The 20273-nt window shown below is 39.3% G+C and overlaps 1 protein-coding gene across 1 annotated transcript in view; it reads left to right on the top strand.

Annotated features, from left to right (window-relative positions):
* The window catches only part of SDHAF3 (succinate dehydrogenase complex assembly factor 3), a 34297-nt gene extending 16669 nt beyond the window's left edge, over positions 1–17628 (top strand). The window contains exon 2 of the mRNA XM_084279768.1: positions 17010–17628. Within this exon, the coding sequence (XP_084135894.1) occupies positions 17010–17213 (204 nt within the window). The 3' untranslated portion in view covers positions 17214–17628. The remainder of the gene's footprint in view (positions 1–17009) is intronic.
* Positions 17629–20273: the final 2645 nt, after the last annotated feature.

Raw genomic sequence — 20273 nt, 5'->3', positions numbered from 1 at the left:
ACCATCCTGTGGTTCTATTAAGTAAAATACTTTTTGTTGTTGTTGTTGTATTCAATTCAGCAGTTTTAAGCAGTAACTTTTATCTAAAAGGTAAAGGGGGGGGGAGCAGAAATTACCATTTATTATAGTACAATATGTTCAGTATTGGAACATTAAAAAAAAAATAAAATCTGGTTGTCCTCAAAGCATAATGTCAGATTTTATCTGTAGCATGATACTTGTATTTTAAATTTTTTCTTTTTACTTAAGCCTAGTCATTAGAATATAACTTGATCTTTGCTTTTTAATGAGTAGCACAGTAAAGAGGTAGTGTAGTAAAGAGGTAGCCTGGAAGACCATGGCTGGAAGACAGGTGTGGATATCCAGCCCCCTACTCAGAGCAGGTCCATCTTAGATCAGGTTGCCCAGGGCTTCATCCAGTCACAAATCCTTGTGATTTCTGCTCTTTGGTGTAGAGGATGTGGAGAAAAGGTTTGATTTGAGTACAGTTTTTTGAATGTTAGCGAAGAGAATTCCCCAAATTTCCGGTGTTCAAACAAAACCAAGTACAGTGCTGAAAGTCAGAGAATCGTAGTTCAGGTGGGTGTTCACGACTAAGCGGTGCTGCAGTGCCAGTGCTGGCTGAGCGCTCTGAAAACACGCGGCACCGGCGCACGGCGATGTCCTCTGTGGGGCATCTAATCACCTGTTTTCAATCCAAGAATAGCCTGTCCTGAAGAATCAAAAATCATACTGTGTTGGGTTTTGCCTAATAAATTGTTCGGTTTATGTATGAATGTAGCTGTGTGGGTGTGATGCTGGCTACGTGTTTGCATTTCAGCGGTGTGGTTACCCTGCTTTAGTTTACCTGATTTTTATATCGAGACACAAGTCAGCCATATAAATGACATACGTGGCTTAAATGAGGCTTAACGTGCCAGGCAGCGCAAGTGTGATGAAAGGCTTCACAGCAATTAGCAAGGGCCTGGAAACTGGTATTACACTGGGTGTGAATGCTGTCTACATCGTTATTAATTTTTATTGTATTGGTTTTAATGGATTGTTTGTGCACTTACTTGCACAAATACACTGTTAATGCTCGGTAACAAGCGTAGATGGAATAAATTAAGTATCTGAGTTTGCGCAAGTTTTTATGTTGAAAATCAATTCTGTGGTATCCAAAAGCCTTATTTCCAGTCTTTCATGGCATTACAATTTTAGGATGCATTAGCTAGATTGATATCTAACAGTACCACTTGAATTTATTTAGTAGTCTAGCAGAACGCATGCAACAGTGTGCAATGGATTTAATTGCAGTGTGAGTGAGCACTTTGGTTTGTTTTATTTGGCTTTGTCTTTTTTTTTTTTTTCCTTCACCTTCAGCTGTTGAGTTCTGTTGTGTGAGATGTTCTCATGACCCCTGGTACTATTTAGCATATCCCATTTGTTGATTAAAGCTTCTGGTACAGTGATACATCTATCTCTGGCACGCGTTAGCAAGTTACTTGCCAAAGGTTTCCTTTTTCACAAGTAGTGGAACTCTTTTTGTCTGTTTTCATTTGTGATTACATTGCTTGTAGGCAGCGTTTTTGAGGGAAGATAGGATTCTAAAGATACCTCAAATAGGTATGATAATTTTGACAGCTATAGTGGCAGAACTTTCCCAGGGAAATTCTCCACCCACCTGATGAAATAAAGCATTACCAAGCTGCGTTCTGCAAAGGAAGACGTTTTGCAGAGCTGTTGTTGGTAAAAATCACTGCTATAGTGTGTATAGCAAGCAGTTCAGTGAGGATGAGGAATGTTTTTCTCATAAGTAAATGCAGTGCACTACAGATGATCTCATTGTTTTCCTCCCTGCCCTACCCCTTAGTGTACAGTCTTGTTTTCAGTGTTTCCCTCTTGTAAGAAATTAAAAATTTATGTTAGAAACGTTATGTTTTGACATAAAGAAGATATTTTATTCTGCTTTTCTAGGGCAGCAGTTGATAGTAAGGGTTAGTCCTGCGCTAACAGCAGGTGGGCTTCATGGTTGAATTCAGGGCAGCTCACCTGCCTGTGGGTCAGAGCTCTGCAGGGAGCCCCACGGGGAGGGCTGGGAAGTGCAGTGTGGTCAGGACACCAAAGTAATGCCTGGCCATGGCCCTGGGATCATCCTGTGCAGATGCCTTCAATGTCTAGCCCATAGGGACAGTTCAGCAAGCAGCACACACGCAGGATTTGGTGTAAACACTGTTTATTCTAGTCTGCCCAACTTTTCTGTGATTGATAGAAATGGGGCACGTGCTGGGATGGTCCCTGATGAACCCTAGCAATCCGATGCCATCACATGCAGGGCCAGTGTTCAGATTTGTGACCTGCTGAATCTGTGTGCTGTGCTGTGCTTCCTGCATCTTCATGGTACTGGTAAGCTGGAGGAGTTCCCATCACATCACTACACAGATTCAGTTTGAGGAGTCTAAGGTCTGCACTGGACTGGAGATTTCACAAATGCAACGGGATTGATCTTATGCTAGGGAACTGTTACCAATTTTTTCCCCCCATTTAGGGAGCATGATTTTTTTCATAGGCACATGAAACATTCTGCAGGACAGTACAGCAAGTTAATATTCAACCCCTACCCTCCCCCAAGACTAAAATAAAATCCTGCTTATGAAGACCCCACAGTTTACTGTCAGTGTGGTTCAAGGGTGAGCACTGCTGTGTGGTAGGTGATGTGAATGTTATTCAAGGTTATTCTGCTGGTGTTTTCAGGCAACTTATTTGATCCTGTTTGCAGTCTTGGCCTAACTGTATCATGAATCATGTGACTTAATTGAAAAGCAGCGTAGCTAATTGGGAGTTTACGTTAAATAGGTAGCTCTGAAAGCTGTCTTATGGAGTGGAGGGTGAGACAAGAACCATTCTGATTCTCCTGTAACTGCCTACTCTTGGCTAGCCAGCAAGACATATAAATAATCAAAACTAATTCAAGTTTTTATTGTTCATGCAGCACTGCATTGCTTTAAACAAGTTCAGAGTAATCTTAAAGAGGTAATTCCTTAACGTTGGAAAGTCTTGAAACACAAATAAAACTTCTCAGATTTGGTATTCTCTGACTGGCAGGAACCTTGAGGCAACCTGTTTATTCACATCATCAATGGATGGCAAACACAGATTTTTCTAGAGCTTACTATACAGTCAGTTTTAAAACTGTTCCTGATCATATACAACAGAAAAAGCACTTGTTTCCTAAGACAGTGTAAACACCCAGTGCAGAGGTTTGACATTGGTGCTGATGATATTGTTGTATTGGTGTGGAGGGAACATCTGAGTGGGGGTGGGTGTGCCACACCGAACCGATTAAATTGTACCACTTAATTCAAAGCAGGGACAGTTCATCTCAGGGGGTTGTGACTTGGAAGTAGAACTAATATGTTGCACTTCCCATTCTTGTTATCTTCTGTGCAGGCTGGCTGCTTCCACTCGAGGGTGAACGCTTTACCTGTAGCTGAATTCTGTGGAACTCGAGTTTGGCAGGCAGAGCACAGAGCTAAGCTGGTTTGACCAAACGTAATGTGGTGGTTTTGCATTTCCAAAAGGTTGCCTTGGTATATTTTCCTGGCATTCTTTTAAAGATGCTTTCCTTTATATTGCTGAGGTAAATTAGCTTCTATTCCAGCTCAATGCGTATTTTTTGCTTGGGAAGAAACAGTCTGTAGTTGCACAGAGAAAAACGTGAGGTTCTAGGTGAGTGAGAATTTTTAGAAATATGTAGCAGACAGGATTGTTGTTGCAGAAGCTTACATTTTTGTACAACTCTAAGCTGCTTGACTCGATTTTCATCCCTTTATTACTCCCCTACCCTGTTTTCCCTGTTATTGGCTAATTCAGAGCAAGCCCCCTTTAATAGTTGGAAACCCTCCAGCAATAGTGGAAACAAAAAAGAAGGAATAGAACAAGACTTTGTTGAGTTCATTTTGAAGTATTTGTTATATAGAGGTTACAGGAGAATGTGTTCAGGCTTGAAACTGATATGTATTCGATCTCCCTAAGAGAACAGTACAGGGTATTTCATGGAGTTTTTCAGAAGTGCTTTCAAATTAGCTGTCTCTGTTGAATTTTGAAACCTGTTCAGCACATTGGGGAATCTTTCTTTTTCCTTTTGTACTTAATCTCTCCAGTCTTCTGTGACAGCCCAGCCCATACTTGCTGTGTTGTGACAGATGCTATAAAAATCTTCTTAAATGTCAGAGCTGTTGGATAAAGGGGTAAATAGATAATAGTGACTTGCAGATTGTTTTGGGTTTTTTCAGGTTTGGGGGTTCTGATGTAGTCAGCAGTGCTGCTTGCTCCCTTACAGCAGCTCTTGACCATACTGATGACATTTGTTTTCTTCAGTTAACTTCAGTGGCTATGTCTAAAGTAGTTCAGAGGTTGTATAAAAATCTGAAAGTTAAAACCCTCTGGTAAGATACATTAAGAAAAGTCTTCCTTAAGACTTTTTTTGACCTTACAAAACTGCTAAAACCAAATCAGTACAATTTTAGAATTATGTTTAGAATGGGAATTTTTAATTTCTCTGACTTTGTTGTCCACACCATTGTATCAGAGGACTTTCTGGCTGCATTATATCACAATATACATTATATCACAATATTTTAGGAAAATAAAAATGAGTGAAGAACCTCCTGTTGTAGTTCTGAGAGCAATACAATTAAGGAAAAAAGAAATGCTGTGATTTTTTTTTGGATTGCTTGGGGGATATGGGAGAATTTTTAAAACCATTTATATTATTAACTTCATTTGACAGAGAGGTATACAAAGTGTATGTCTGCTCTAAACCATGGACATAATTTAGCATCTGCTGCTGCAGCAACAAGAACTTTAAACATTTGCACTGGGTCTATCACAGAGACTGAGGAGTTGATCATTTTTGCCTTTTATTAACCAAGTATTAATTGCAGTAATAAGCTTTCTTTACCATATATTGAGTTTACAAATATAAACCACTATGTTGTTAGTTGTCTTAAGGAAGATGCCAGTCACGTCAGTGTATGTTTATTTCCATAGAGATGCCACCTGGCTGCAAGGAGGACTGGATTGTAACCAAATGATTGCTGTCAGATACACCGAGTTATTGCTATAGAGTAGGACTTCCGAAAGCGCCAGACCGAACGTCACACTTAGGTGAGGAGCTCCCTTGGGAGGATTCACTTTCATTTCCCAGCAGTAATGTATTTCTTAGTTTTGAAAGCATGTGAGTCCACGTGTACACAGGCTTTCTTTTATCTATGGCCAGCCTCCAAGGCGGTACGAGGAGCACACCTCAAAATGTTTACACTACTTTGAAGAAGCAGGCAGATGAACTTTAACGATTCCTTGCTTGTCTGTTTTAAATGCCTCCCAGGTAGGGCTTGTCTCTCTCCCCTGTTACTAGAGGGACCGTGGTACAACTGATGGAGAAAATCAGCCTTTGATTCAGTGTTTTCTGTTGCCAAATTTACTTTGCTATAACTTGGAATGCAGAATATGTTCACTTAAACCTGGGGAAGTTTCTGCCTGTCCTAAGGGATGGATGTGACTTTTACACTAATGACCTCCTGGACTGTTTATTAAATACTGCCTATGACTTTTTACTTAATTCATTCAAGCACATTATACTTCTGCAGGTCCATTAAAGTAAAAAAGTCAGTGCACCCTCAGCAGAAAGGTTATTTGTGGTGTCAGTGAAATCAATACAAAATGCGTATTTGCAGATTAAATTTTTGTTTATACTTGAGGTTTTCTTCATTACTGTATTAGTTTAAGATTTTGACTCTTAATGTGCATATAGGAATATGAGTAATGGAAAACTAAGAATACTGAGTCTCTTCTGGATATGCTTTGTGCTTAAAATGCTTCACTGGATATAAATTGAGTAGAAGAACATGCATGAAAAGTCTCTCAAGCGTCATCATCTGGGATATGTAATCTTTTGCAAGTTCTTGGTTAGTACCTAGCAGTCTGGAAACTAATGTGGTTGTCTTGGAAACAGGCTTTATTTTTCTTTTGTGACTATCTAGATGTGAAATCATTGTCTTCCTTGACAATCTGGAAGTAATACTTCTGAAGGAAATAACCATAAATTTAAGATGCTTGCCCTCTATTTAAAGAATTAATACATGAGTCTGTAAGTGACGTTTGCATTATATGCTTTAATTATAGTTGTATGTTTATGTTGCTAAAACAGTTTATAGGGGTTTTTAAGGTAAAATGTCTGTACTTAGAGCTGATATTTGTCTGGGAATTATCTGCAGTGAAGTACTTTGCAAATATTTCCTAGTTTAATATTTAATTAGAAATATTACAGTGTAACTGAAGAAGTGTAACTTCTGCATTGAGGAAATCAAGTTCCTAAAAACAAACTGATACTGTTACTTCCAGTCTTTTCCCTTGCCCTGCTTTAAATTAACAGCATGTGATACAACCTTGAATTTTCTGTGAGACTATAGCATAATATTTGCCAGACAATAACAGCAGACAAAAGTATGCAGGACAGAATTTTGTTAGCCAACCAGCTGCCATGCACAGCATATAATGTCAAAGTGAAGTACAAACTGAGTCAAGAAATAGCTCTCTTTCCAATTGCTGAGGATTTATTGGGATTTGTCTGAAAATATGAAACAATGTTCTTGAAAGAAGTTTAACTTTTCTGGTCTGTAGCTTATTTTTCCAGTCACGGCAGTCTTAGAATTTGTTATTAGTACCAGTGTAATTTCATCATAATTTTTACAGATAAAGGTCCAAACTGAATATTTTTTTATATTTTGTTCTTAAATTGTTAACTATATTAAGTTCTGATGATGGAGGGCTTTAATATATTTATCTTCCAAGTATTTTTTTCTCCAGTGCCAATTTGAAAGCTTCTCAAACACTGATATTTACTTCAGAGAGGAGGATTCTTTCTGTCTGTCTGTCTTTTTTTAGGTGGAGCTCACTCTGAAGGTTACAATCTAGCCAAGGAAAGAGGACCATGGTAGGATCTTGTTGAGCTGTTGGATCCCATTCACTATCTCTTTCATTTTGCCCTGTTTCTTGTGCTGCATCTACATTTCAGATTGATCTCTCTTTTCAGAACTTAATTGGTCATTTTAGTTTTTCTTAAATGTTTATTTTTCCTATATTTTTTTTCCTGTTCTTCTTCCTTAGAACAAGCTCCAGCTATTTAGGCTTGAGATGAAGCTTATTAACATAAGTGGAGGGGATCTTAAAGACTATGGTTGTTATCAGATGGTGCAAAAAGCTTTTAGTGACCTAGATTTTGGCCCTGATATACAATACTGATGTAAGTATTGTGCATCCAGAAAGAAATAATTAATCACAGCTTGTTTTTCCACAAATGACAGTAAAGTCAGTGATGTACCGTAGTGCTCCGTTTTGGTTGTATGTGTTTACCTTGACCGTCAGGCCACAAACTTCCCACTTTCACCTCAAATTATGATCTCATAAGTCTTACATGAAAATAAGACATTAAAATAACATGTTATTTAAGCTATAAACAAGGCTGAGCTAGTCCTTGAGCTTTTTTCACATTCCTCTAAATAAATGTCATTTCTCCCAGTTTAACAATATTAGTAAAGTCTGTTCAAAAAAAAAAAGTAGCCCATTTATACCTTCCTGATCAAATAATAATTCTCTGTGCAGATTACTAAGTATTACATAATTATATTCCCTGGCTCCATTTTAGCTGAACAATTTTTCATTCTCTCCTCCCAAACTGCAGCCAAACAAACAACCCAAACCTGCAGCCCTGTTACGGTAACAGCTCTGTGTAGTTGTGGTATGTGCATCATTATGTGACAGTGATTGCCACCCTGAAATTTGGTCCATAACCGCGTGTTCTAGCATCCTTCCTGAATCTCCTGAGAAAACATTAAATTAGTTAAAATTCTTGCGGCTTTTCCTTTCAGATTACCTTCAGAAAACTTCTCTTCTGCTTGTTCCTATTCTTTATGATCCAGTGACCTTGTCCTAGAGAAATCTGTTTTACCTCTGTGTATTGTAATTAAACATGTTGACATGGTCTTTTTATCCTCAGAAGTTAAGATATGCATAATTCAAAGTCTTCTAAGGATCATCATGTGTTTCACTGCAGGATGTTTCTGGATCTGACTTCGGTGGGATTACCCAAAGGGAGGACAAACTCCAGGGGAGAGATTATAGATTCATTCAAGGAAAAATGGTGTTTTTCTTTTGTTTTGTAATTAAAACCAACCAAAACCTATACAAGCCAGCTAATGAACACTAATGAACTGTTATGTTTTACTGTAACAAAAGAAGGAAGGTGATTGAAGCCAGTCATCTGCAGCCAGAGAGAGAGACCCTTGGGTTTCGCAGTGATGAGACCCCCGTTTCTGGGGGACAGGTTATCCAGTCATATTATTCAGGACAGAAGTTCCTCTCTCTGATGCTCAGCAAGATGCCTCTAGCTTCACTTAGACATGTGACATTTAGATGTGGGCAATCCCATCCCTGTAGATGAAAAGATTTGTAGAGGCCATTTCAGGCCATCCAATAATGGACTGCAGTACAAAATGGCTTATCCATGCTACTCTTCACACAACTCGTTTTTAGAGCTCCTCATTAATTACAATTGGATATATTTGTTAGAAAAGGGAGGGGTTTTATTTCATGTGCATTCTTTTCCTTTGGGGTTAGGAGATGTATGCCGTAGTGAGATGGCTTCCCCACACTCTTTGTCTTGAAGGGTATGTGAGGAACCAGTTTGACCTGTGGGAAACAGCATTTTTTGTGCCTTTTGTGTTTTCTGTTTGTGCTTAACTGGACTCTATGTGCTGCTCTGCTGTCCCTGTTTTTCTTTCCCTTTCTGGAGTGCCGCTGTAGTGGCTGCCTTGGCAGAGGGATACAGACAGTGGCTGAGAGTTAGCAGCTCTGGTTTAGCCCCAGTCTTTCCCCCTTTGGGGATTCTCCAACTGCCCTTCTTAAGGGGTGGTGATGCACAGGGGAGGAACAGGGACCTTATCCTGGGTGGAATGCAGTTTGTGCTGTTGCTGGATCAGGAAAAATGCTTACAAAAATTATTTTTGTTCTCTCACATAATCTGATTTTTAAAAAAATGTGTATGTATGAAAATATGCTTTCCTTTAATTCCCAAGAATATACATATATTTTAAATAGGGGGAGTAATGTCTTAGCTTTAATAAAAGTATTCTCTCTGATACCCTTTTGGTTATTACTTACATGTGCTTAAACTTTGAGCTCAGTGTCCTTATGACTGGTGATGTAAGCTTCTGTGTTTTGTAAGTCTTCATGTTTTATACATAGTAAACCTGTGAATAAAGTGTACCTTTTAAATATGTTGCATCCTACCCCTGCTGAACTGAGCTCTTTTGTTGCTAACAGAAAATACCAAGGATGGCTGAAATTTGAAATGTACAAGAAATGGCAGGTTTTTTTAGTTTGTTTAAGGCATCTTATTCTTTATGTCTGAAAGCTGTCAGAAGGTGGTAAACAGATCTCAGAACAGCAACATTTATAACCAAATTGCTCTCATGAAATGTGGATAAATCATACAGCAGAATGGCTAATTAAATCTGTAGCCTATAGCATCGTCTTTGGTATCCCATCCATTAACAACCGTGGTGCTTCACTCAAGCCAAACCACTTGAGTTTGCGCTGTAATTTGAGTGACAGAAGTTTGTGTGTGAATGCAGAGGGGCTCAGAATATTATTTAAGCAGTACTTCAAGATAAGGTGTGGTGAAGACAGGGCTTGAAGAGCATTTGCTTGTTTACCTCCCTCGTTGCAGCCTTTGCTGCCTGCAGCAGGGCCTCAGGTCTCTGTGGCTCTGGCTACCTTAGCCCAACCCACCCAGTTGAAGGGATGTTCTGTGGCTTTCTTCAATGTGTCATACTGGGAAAATCTTCCTGCGTTTGAAACCTGAAAAATTGGTGTCACTTTGCACAACTCTGCCTCTTGTAGTAGATACTGAGCGTTTTGCTGATGAATTCTGTGCTATGGCATTGGTGATGAAGGAAAGGCTAGAACAAGAAAACATGAGGAAAAACCTTGGTTACTATCATAAATAAGCTTGTTGCTAATTTATTCTTGCATGTGCTTGTTAAACTGACAGTTTAACCATATTTTTATGAAGATCAGTTTGTTTTTAATGCTATATTTAACTGGAGCATGATGTTGTTTTAGAGGCCTTGCTTTTGCTTCAGAACATGAGTGTTGGCTGCTGTGCCAGAGCCAGAGTGTCTATTTGGCCTCGTACTTTCTGGATGTTGGTGTTTCCCAGGGTCACATGTGAAGTCCTATAGTGTTTTCAAAAATGTTAGAGAATAATTTATGGTATTTCCCTCTTGTACTCACATGAGGGTCAATAACTTTTTTAGTTTTTTAAATAAAGCCACCCAGCACTAACCACTCACCCTCTCACCCTGCATCAGTCATGCTGAATTTCAGCAGGAGGCAAAACTGTTGCGTTCATGTGAGTTTTTCTCACCGGCCTCTGTTTTGCTCTTGCATGTGTAATGGATGCTCAAGTGATTTAAATTCCACAAGAGAAAGTTATTTTTTTCACCTTCTGTCAAGACTTGTAGTAGGAGCTGGACATCTTTATCCCCCAGAGTCCTCTGCTGTGCTGGCTACCTCAGAATGAGATTCCCGTCTTCATTGTTTTGCCCTTTCCCAGCAATTACTATTTAATTTTCCACATAAGAAACTCTGTTAATGCCAGCCATACATCATTACCTGGTATCCTTCAAACACCATTTGATAGGTTTCAAAAGCAGGAGGAAGGCTTACTTCTTTATAGTATATTTACCCTTTATAGTGTATTGACAGGTTTTTTTTATGTGATCATGGTGTGTTCTTTGAGGTGGTTTGAAATTGCCTGATAATACATTGTTCCTGTTACAGGATATGTGACTTCACAGGGCTATTTATTTAGATTAGGTAATTTGTTTGACAGTATTTGTGTTTATGAGGTATTTTAAGTGGTCTCATAGAGTGAAGCGTAGGTTGTTACGATTTTAACATCTACACAAGTGTGTGAAAATACCCGCTGAAATTGTGCATTAAGCTGAGCATAAGTGTGATAGAATTTTCCTCATTTGTTACTACATTTTTAACTGCACTTAGTCCTCCAGGTAAAATAAATGAAGATGCTCTGGAATTTAATGAAGCATATCTCCAATTAAAAATTACTTCTGTAAAGATTTTGTCTTTTCACAGAATGACAGATTTGGTTTGGGTTGTAGGGCAACTTAAAGACCATCTAATTCACACCCACCCCCCCCTTGCCATGGGCAGGACATCCTGCACTAGGCCAGGTTGTCCATTTGCTGATAATAATATAGTTTAACAAACAAAACAGTTTTGTAGTAAAAAAATACCGTGCATGAGTTGCAGAATTCTGTCTGACCGTGCATAAAATAACACATTCAGTGTGTATCTGCACAGTAATCAGAACAGGTTGTTCCTTGCTGTGCTGTTAGTTCACAGTTGTTTCTTCACGTTACTATCCTAACAGCATGTGTTTGATTTTGCTCCTAGTAGCAGCAGAAGAATTTGAAATACTGCAATTTGAAGTTAACTTCCAGGGAGCAATGAGGGTTGCTGTCACACTATGCTTGGCTTTTTGATGTCACCCTGAGAAAATCAACTTGAATAATTTGATAACACTTTTCAGTGCCTGACTATGCCCTGTTTAACATGTCTCAGGGTAGCGGCTTCTGATCTGGCCTAACAAACACTGTTGTTTAATCAGTGTTATCATTAATTTGACTGCAAGTGGAGGTAATATTTGTCTTCTGGAATAGGTGAATACACAAGCTTTATATTTTATCTGCTTATAACGTAGAAGGGAGATTAAAATTTTAGACCTTTTTAGATAAGATCTGGCAACAAATGAATTGTACAGGTAGCTACTGTGGAGAGACATATCCATTCTGACTTTTCCTGTATAAATTAATGACAGTCTTTCAGAGATTTTTTGAGCAGTTGTTTAAAATGTAACATTCTGCATAGTAAGCCTACCTTTGAGGAGCATGCCAAAGAAAATATAAGCCATGATTACCATTCTTCCCAGTGAAAATGGGCAAATGGGCTCTTAACCCATTTAATCTTATGATTACATCATAGATAGCAGCATTTTGTATTTGCACAAGGGATAAATGTCTGTCAGCATGCACCAGAGCAGATAGAAATCTATACATCTGGTAGTCAGAGAATGGGGCTTTTGTTTGTGTGGTTTTTGCTTTTATTTTTGTATTTAATCATTTAAACTTTGAAAACAACAAGGCTGACATCTCTTCTGTAATGTGTGGTATTTTAAAACCTCAAATGTCACCCATTCCTTTGCCCTTTTTGATGAATTTGTGTGTTCTGCGAATGCTCATGATTCAGAGAGCAGAGGAAAACTCTGTATTTGCTTCAGCTAGTGAATTTAAAGTGAAAACCCTGTGGTTATTCATTACAGCCAAATACTCTCCTTCTGTGTTTTTGTAGAAATCACTCAGAAGTTCAAGTGTTTAATCATGTCATAGGATTTTAAGAGATGCTAATGGCTGTAGGCGCCAACGTGATCTGCGGGCAGAACCGGGATCTCTATGGAGCGTGTTGGAGCATTCAGGTGAGGTGTCTGCCTCTCTGCGTTGGTGATGCAGAGAGTTTTGGGTGTCTCTGCCATTGTTTGTAGTGTTGGCGGTGTAGGGACCTCCGACTCTTGCCCTCCATTCAGACTAGGGTGGATACTGGAAGGAGCGGGACTCTTGGGAGTGGTCAGCATGCTGGGATTGAATACTGGGTAAAATCAGCTGTCTTGTGATGGTGAATGGTCAGGAGAGGTTGTCTTGACTTGGACTTAATCCTGATCCTCTTTGTTTCTGGTGGCAGTCACATACAAGGAGCAAAGGCTTTTACATTCAGCTGGTGGCTTGTGTTTTGTTTGGATGTTTTTCATGCAGGTTCCCAGAAAGTGTACGGCTGGTGCAGGCAGGAGACTATTGCAGTGAGAGCTGCTTACAAACAAACTACCAACCAGCCTAAGAAAACCTGCGGCGCAGGCATTGTCCCTCAGGCCTGCCACAGCTGGCCATCCATGCAATGGAGGAGAGCACCCGTGTGCCTCTGCCATCCTCCTGTACACTGACCCTGGCTCCTCGAGGGTGCAGGTTTACTTGCCTTCTTCCATTTTGTGTCTCTTCCATTGTGAGCAGATTGCAAATCGTAATTGTAATAAGATGCCCTTGAAAACCTGTCAGGGATTTGTGTCATGATTGACAAAGGAGTTTTGTTATATTTAGAAGAGGTAGTTACATGTAGAATAAAATGAAAGGTAGGAGCGAAGTAATTTTCCTTGTTTGGGAAAGCTAAGCTAAGGTTTGTGTCTGTTCTGCTGGTAGGGAAGATGACAGTCGGAAATAGTTCAGTTCTGTATCTGTTAAGTTTTAATGAAAACTAGAGCATACACAAACATGCTGCTCCTCGTTGCCTGTGAGGGACTGTGATCATCATATTTTGTGAGCAAAGGTATATAACTGAAAGCAGAAATATTAGCTTTTTAATTTATTCCTATTTAAAGTTATATCACACTTTGAAACCTGTTTCTGAATTTGGAGTTGAACATATTAAAGCCCGTGTGCAGTTAGCACAGTGGTGCATTTTCTGTAAAGAAGCCAAATCTTAAATTACAGAACTGCTACCAGCAAATTATGTAGTACCTTCCCATAGATCACAGATCACATAATGACAGTATGAATTTCTGAGGGAACAGTAGTGTGTTAAACACTTAAATATCCCAAGCTTTGTTCCTCATCTGGCATCACAGGCAGCAAAAATGAGATATGCCATGTGTTCAATCTTTTTCCAGCACTTTTGTAAAGGCTGAAACATACTTTCTTTTGTGTATTTCTGCCTTTTGGTAAAACAAAGTGAGAAAGTTCCATTTTCTGTCATGAGCCAACAAAAACCAGCATTTTGTCAGGGTCTGGTTTGGAATTTTTGTTTAATTACATATTGATGCGAAACGGCAACTATTGAGGCTGCCTGGCTTGTACAGGACATTTGTTCAGCTGGAAAATGAGTGGGGTACAACAAGCCAGCGATGACATGTCCAGACAGGAGCACCTTAGAGAGCTGTGGACAGGAACATGTGACATCAAGGGATGGGTGAATATAGTTCATTGCTGTATGTCTGGATGGAGGGCGTCTGTGGGACTGGGTGTTGTGGCTTTGTTGAGGACCATCACTGCAGACATCTGGATTCTTTGATGCTGATGCTTTGTGAAAGGTGATGATTTGATACTAGATATTTTTTTTTTAAATTGCAAATGTTTTATCAGTAATTACTTTTTTTGAAAGGATAATCTAGTCAACAAAGTTCATAAAAATTATAAGCAGTCTTTAAATGGGCCTCAGTTACATCTCGGTACCACAGCCCACACCTGCAGCAGTAGCCCCCAGCTGCTCCCAGGTGACTGATCATGAGCAGTGGGGAAGACTTTTCTCCCACTGTGGAACTTGTGCTGGTGGGACATCGGATGGAGGGTTCTCAGTGTTTGTGCATTTTAGTCAGGTCTCTTGAGAACACATGGAGAGTTTTGTGTTGTTTACTTTCAGTATTGTTCCTGAATTGTACACTCTGGACATTATTGTTTGGTATAATGGGGATTTCTTTCTTTGGACTCCAGAATCAATACTGATTGGATTGTTCTGTGTAGCAGTTTGAAGATAGGATGGGATGGAATAGTGGATATGTAACATGCTGGTGTGTTACTGGTCTGCTGTCGGCTTCAGAGATTCCATTTGTCCATCTGCCTTGATAACAATTCTGTAAATCACAAAGTTGAAGACTTTTTAACCCATTAGCCCTTTTTGTGTTTTCACTGTTTGATTGTTCAGTCATCAGGAAAAAGCCCTCTATTTAGTTCTTCCTAAACCTATGACCAGCTCTACCAGACACAATACCACTGAGATGTAGGATTACTGCAGGGATTAACAGTAGCATCACTGTCCCTGAATGTGTATTTAGGATGAGAAGGGGGGCAGCTGATGTGGGGAAGAATCCTGGTATTATGAAAACTGTTATTTTTCTTATGAGGTAACTTAAACGCAAAGTTCTGCTGCTACAGATCTCTCTAGAAGAAACGAGGAATCAGCTTGGTTCAGAGTCGGTATTAATATAAATTAACTTTTGTTTGCCTAGTTTGTTTTACCCACCTACTTATCTACCTACCTATTTTTGTTAAATAACCATGAATTAAGCTTTGCAGCAGGACTGTTAAGATCCTGCTGACTTCAGTGAGGCTTGACGTGGTCCACAAACAATGTAGTGGTGTACTTAGGTTAGTAAATGTTGTAATTTTGAAATTTATCACATGCTTGTGAATAACGTTCACAATCCACTTCTCTGAAGTTGTTAGACGTAGAGCTGAAGTAGTGGCTTTAGTAACTGCTGGTAATTGGATTAACAATTCAGTATTCCATAATGAGTCACCTTCCAGCTGAAAAGTTTAAATGAAAAGAATGCTTATATCTCACTGCCAAAATTTCATGCTTTTGAATACTCCTGATACTTAATCCTTTATATATATATATTTTTTAAAAAAAGTTACCATATATAACACAGTCATTATTGTAAGTTATTCAAAACAGAGGTTTTTAAAGATCAGTTGCTTATACTATATTCAGAGTGGCCATTGAAACTTTAAGGGAACTTTAAAGGATACCTTACCGAAACAGGAGAGAAGCCTGTACTTTTTCCATTAAAAATTAGCTTTTGACATTAATTTCTTAATCGTAAAATTTGTTTTTAATTCCTCATAAGAAAAATAAAAGTTCAGACTCCCTGCCAAGCCAGTGTTTAAATGTGGGTTTAACTGTTAATTGTGCAGGCAGGCTCTCTGACTTCAATAAGTACACAGCCCATGAAGCCTTTGACAGATTCAGTCCCCAGAACTTCCTTGGAGAGCCGCTGCAGTGAGGCTGGTGCTGGTCAGAGGGAGCTGGGGTGTGCCCAGGAGCCCTGCCCATGGGCTTTCAGCTCAGTGGTAGCTCTGCTAGCCAGGTTAGCTTCACAGAACTGCTGTCCCTGCAAAACCCTCGAGTAGTTTAGAGAAGTTATAATGGTCGAAGATTGCTCCAAAGCGGTGAGAAAGCAATTTTCCGGCTAAGCCCACATCACTGAGGTAACCTGTTGGCTGCTTCCATTTTCCTTTTATAATGGCCCTCAGCCCAGTATGGATGTAATACAGACACTAACACAAACACTGTTACATAAGGAAACACGGTCTAAATGCTTTCTGCTACAACAGGACTGAAATTGTCTGCTCAGACTTAGGTTCAAAACAGTACAGAGGTTATTCTTTTTTATTATTCCTCCCAGGAATGAGTCTGCAATATGGAGGTGTCTGTTCTTATTCTCCCCAACTTCAGATTTTTGTAACTAGATTTTTCCAAAGCTGACAGAGTGACAGAAGTTGCTGAATTCCTACCACCTTTGGAGGAGCCCAGGGCTGGGTGCAAATGACCTCAGTAGTTTCCAGAAATGCAGAGTGCTGGCTAGGCAGAAAGGCTTTAGGACATTGCTAATTCTATACTACTTTTCGTAATGCGAATCTTCAAGAATAACACTTTTCCAGATGTGTAAGTTTACAGTGTACTCCTATTGCTATCCTGCTAGATAGAAAACACGTATTTTAATAGTTACAACTACATACATGTATTTGGTATAGAATTAGTTTTTTGTTTGTTTTCAGGAATAATACATGATATGACACATTGAAATTAATCTGTACATATAGGAAACACATTTTAAGGTAGCTACTTAAACTTGACCGTACATACTAGAAATGTCTTAATCATATTTTCTTTCTTACAAAAAGTGGTTTTGTTTTGGGGTTTTTTGGTCACTTGGTGTTGATTCAGAAGCTGCTGTGGAAGGTTGAGTAAGAGTATGATATTATGGTAAAATGTATTAAAAAGAAGTTGACCTGAATCCTGCATTTGTCATTTTAGTGACCATTATATTCCTTCCTCATTAGAACTATGCGGCACTGATACAGCAACAAATCAATGAGGACAAAGAAAACTTGAGAGAAAAGACTGTATATGGAATCCAGCTCACAGAAGAAAAACTTAATGACTTCCGTGATGAGCAGATTGGGCAGCTGAAGGAACTGATGGATGAGGCTACCAAACCTCATAAAAAAATCACCATTTCTAAGGACTCAGAACACAAAAGATAAAAAGGTTTAAAAAGTGTTTTAATGCACATGGAAGCATTTTGATACTTCCTTTTCCAGTTGGAATTAAATGTGGTTTCTGTGGAATAATGGGTGCTGCTGTTGCCGTAACTTGTCTGAAATGGATGTCTCTGGTTATTTGGCTTTCCACACAAAAATAAATATTAAAATGGAATAATCACAAAAATTTCATGTTAACTGCAGTATTTTTTTCCTTCCTAATTCAAGGTGGGGTCTTAAAGAATTTGGTGACAGTAAATAGATATTTTCAAAACAGAAAGTTTTATTTTTGCATCCTTGTACCCATTGGACACAACTTCTTTCTGTTTGTATGTCATCCTCTGCCTTAATGGAAAGATGCAATTGATGTTGTTTTCTGATGTGGATTCAGTAGAGAAAGAACAAGATCATGGTCTTGGAGTGGCTTTATTTCAGTGGAAAGAAATGAGTCGTGTTAGAATGCGTAATGCTATTGAAATTTTAAGTTGGTTTTCTTCTTGAGCTTTATTGTGAAATGTATTTTAAAACAAAAGGTGTAGTTCATTATTAAATTGACCATGAAGGAACCACTGGCTTATCAAGAAAATTCTGCACTTTTTTCAAAGCTAGACTCAGATTATTGTTAGTATCTAAAATAAAATAAAAATTTTTAAAAAATTATGAGTTGGTTGTACTGCAGCTGGGATTCAAAGGTTCTTTAAAAGCTCAGTATCTCATATTATTCAATAGTTGTTATAGTGACCTGGATTTTTAAAGTCCTCAATCACAGAAATGGTCACGTTAATACTGAACAAACACCTGTAATCTGTATGCAGCAGGTTAATCCTCATCAGGACAGTGCCTGCCTGTCGTAACGCTCATTCTGTCGTGACTTAAAAAAGAAGTCCTGCTTGCTTTTCCCGCTAAGAAAACCCACCCCCTTTCTGTGCAGAAGACAGCTTTCATTTCATATTCCAAACCTAGTCTTACATTATTAGCTCTGTTCTATTTCTGGACCTTTCCCTGTCTGTTACCCGCAGCGTGCTCAAGACAACATAATTTCTTTCCTCTTGGGGGATAACAGCTCTGACAAGTAAGCACTTTTCCATCTGTCTCAAGTTGTAACAACATGCTGTTTGCCAGAGGTACACTCCTGGATCCTAACTGGGGGCAATTTGGGGAGCAGCCTGCTTCTCTCTCCCTTATCTCTCTTTGCAATTTTTTGCCAGGATTTTAGGTATCGGGTTGTTAATTTCTATTAAAACATCATTTGTGAGACTCTGCAATTTACAGTTGCTTTGCTACATCTTCCTCTGCCACAACACCCACTCCTTTAGCCTCTGGGCCTTGATCCAAACTGGGTGGTGATGACATCTGGACTGCAGGGTTGAGGTTCATAAGTCCTGGTTCTTGGTGCTTCTAGGGCATGGTTGGAGAGAACAGTGACTCCCTTCTGGCCTGCTGCGTACCCAGGTCTCGCTGCAGCATCGAAGCAGGAAGCACGTTGGGTGTGCATGCAGGGAGCTTGAAAACGATCTCTGCTGCCATTGACATATCCCTAAAGCTTTTGTGCTTTTTAAACCTCAAAAGCTGTAAAAGTCTAAGCCCACTCCAAAGTTTTAGGGTGTAAGGACACAGTTAGTTGCACTTCCATCTGAGGTACAGTAACCACTAATTTTTGTCACTAGATCTATTCCCTTTTAATATCAAAAATGGTGTTTGACATCAGAGTTTGTTTCCACTCCTTGACTGCTAATACATGCTTGCTGATGTTCCTGTCCATATCCAAGTTGCTTCCAATTTATTTCAAATATTGCAGTTTAGGGCAGAGTTATTTTTATCAACACATTAATGAAACTTGTTAGCCCAGTGAAACTAGTTAGGCTACTTGTTCTGCATCTGTCAGCTCAAGCATGTACCTAGATAATGCACATTTCTAGAGGCTAAATTAATTTATAATGAAGAATTGTTTCTTGGTATGAAGAAATTAAAATTATAATGAGATGTAAAGTGAGCTGGAGGTGAGGGTAAGCACCTTTACATCCACAGCCCCTTTTCTAAGTAAATTCAACAGCCTTCTTCTTCTTGGTATGAAGAAATTAAAATTATAATGAGATGTAAAGTGAGCTGGAGGTGAGGGTAAGCACCTTTACATCCACAGCCCCTTTTCTAAGTAAATTCAACAGACTTCTTCTTTTATTCCCAGTGGCAGTGTTTATTTTGCACAGTGTTTCTGGTTTTGTTTAAAACAACTCTTTCCCACAGCAGAAACTTGAAAGAAGCCTCTTTAAAGCTAGCTGTCCGTAAGGCAGCCAGTGCCAATGGCAAGGCATCACGAAACCAGCACTACCACGCATCAATGAAATGCTTTGATTTGCAAGTGTGAATAATGACAGCCAAGCGGAGGATGACAATAGCCTCCTGCCCACAGAAGGGCTGAGTGACAAAGATGCTGTTTTAAATTTTTCTTTTTTTTCTAAGGTATAGGATACATTTTGGGAGGGAAATGTTATGCCAGGTTGGATGGAGAGAGAACGAAAGACAGCATCCATCAGTGTTACTTCAAAACTGCAAGCATCTCAGCTTGCGATTTCACTGACAAAGCAGCTGCTTAGAAAAAAGCCAGTAGTCACCTTACAACAGAAAACAGCTTCTCATGCTATAGAAATGAGTACAAAGTTTTAAGCTGTGTTCTGTGCCTGTCGGTATGGACTGCTGTTAGCAACTAAACACTGAAAAGCTCCTACCACCCCTGAAAGATCTCTCGCCATTCACCTGATCTGTTAAGAAAGATCCTTTGTAAGTTCTGATGCTTGTAAATTCATTTGACTCTCCAGAACTAGAAGAGACTGATAAAATTCACTGGTTGATTTGATTAAACCTTATCTCAACCCACAAGTTTTTATATATTTTTTTGTGGGGGTGGGGGAAGTGAGTGAACAGCCGTGTGGCTCTTTTACCTGCCGGGGGGGTTAAACCACAACAGGTAGGAACATCTCCTGCAGTTTCAGCAGCCACAGCTCTGCTTTGGGAAGGGACTCAGGAGCGCCCAGTTCTCCTGGGTTGAATTTTCAGTAGTTTGTG

This window comes from Gallinula chloropus, assembly GCF_964237585.1.
Source record: "Gallinula chloropus genome assembly, chromosome: 2".
Lineage (NCBI taxonomy): Eukaryota > Metazoa > Chordata > Aves > Gruiformes > Rallidae > Gallinula > Gallinula chloropus.
Note: the sequence above shows the minus strand (reverse complement) of the source record. Positions and strands in the feature narration are given on the sequence as shown.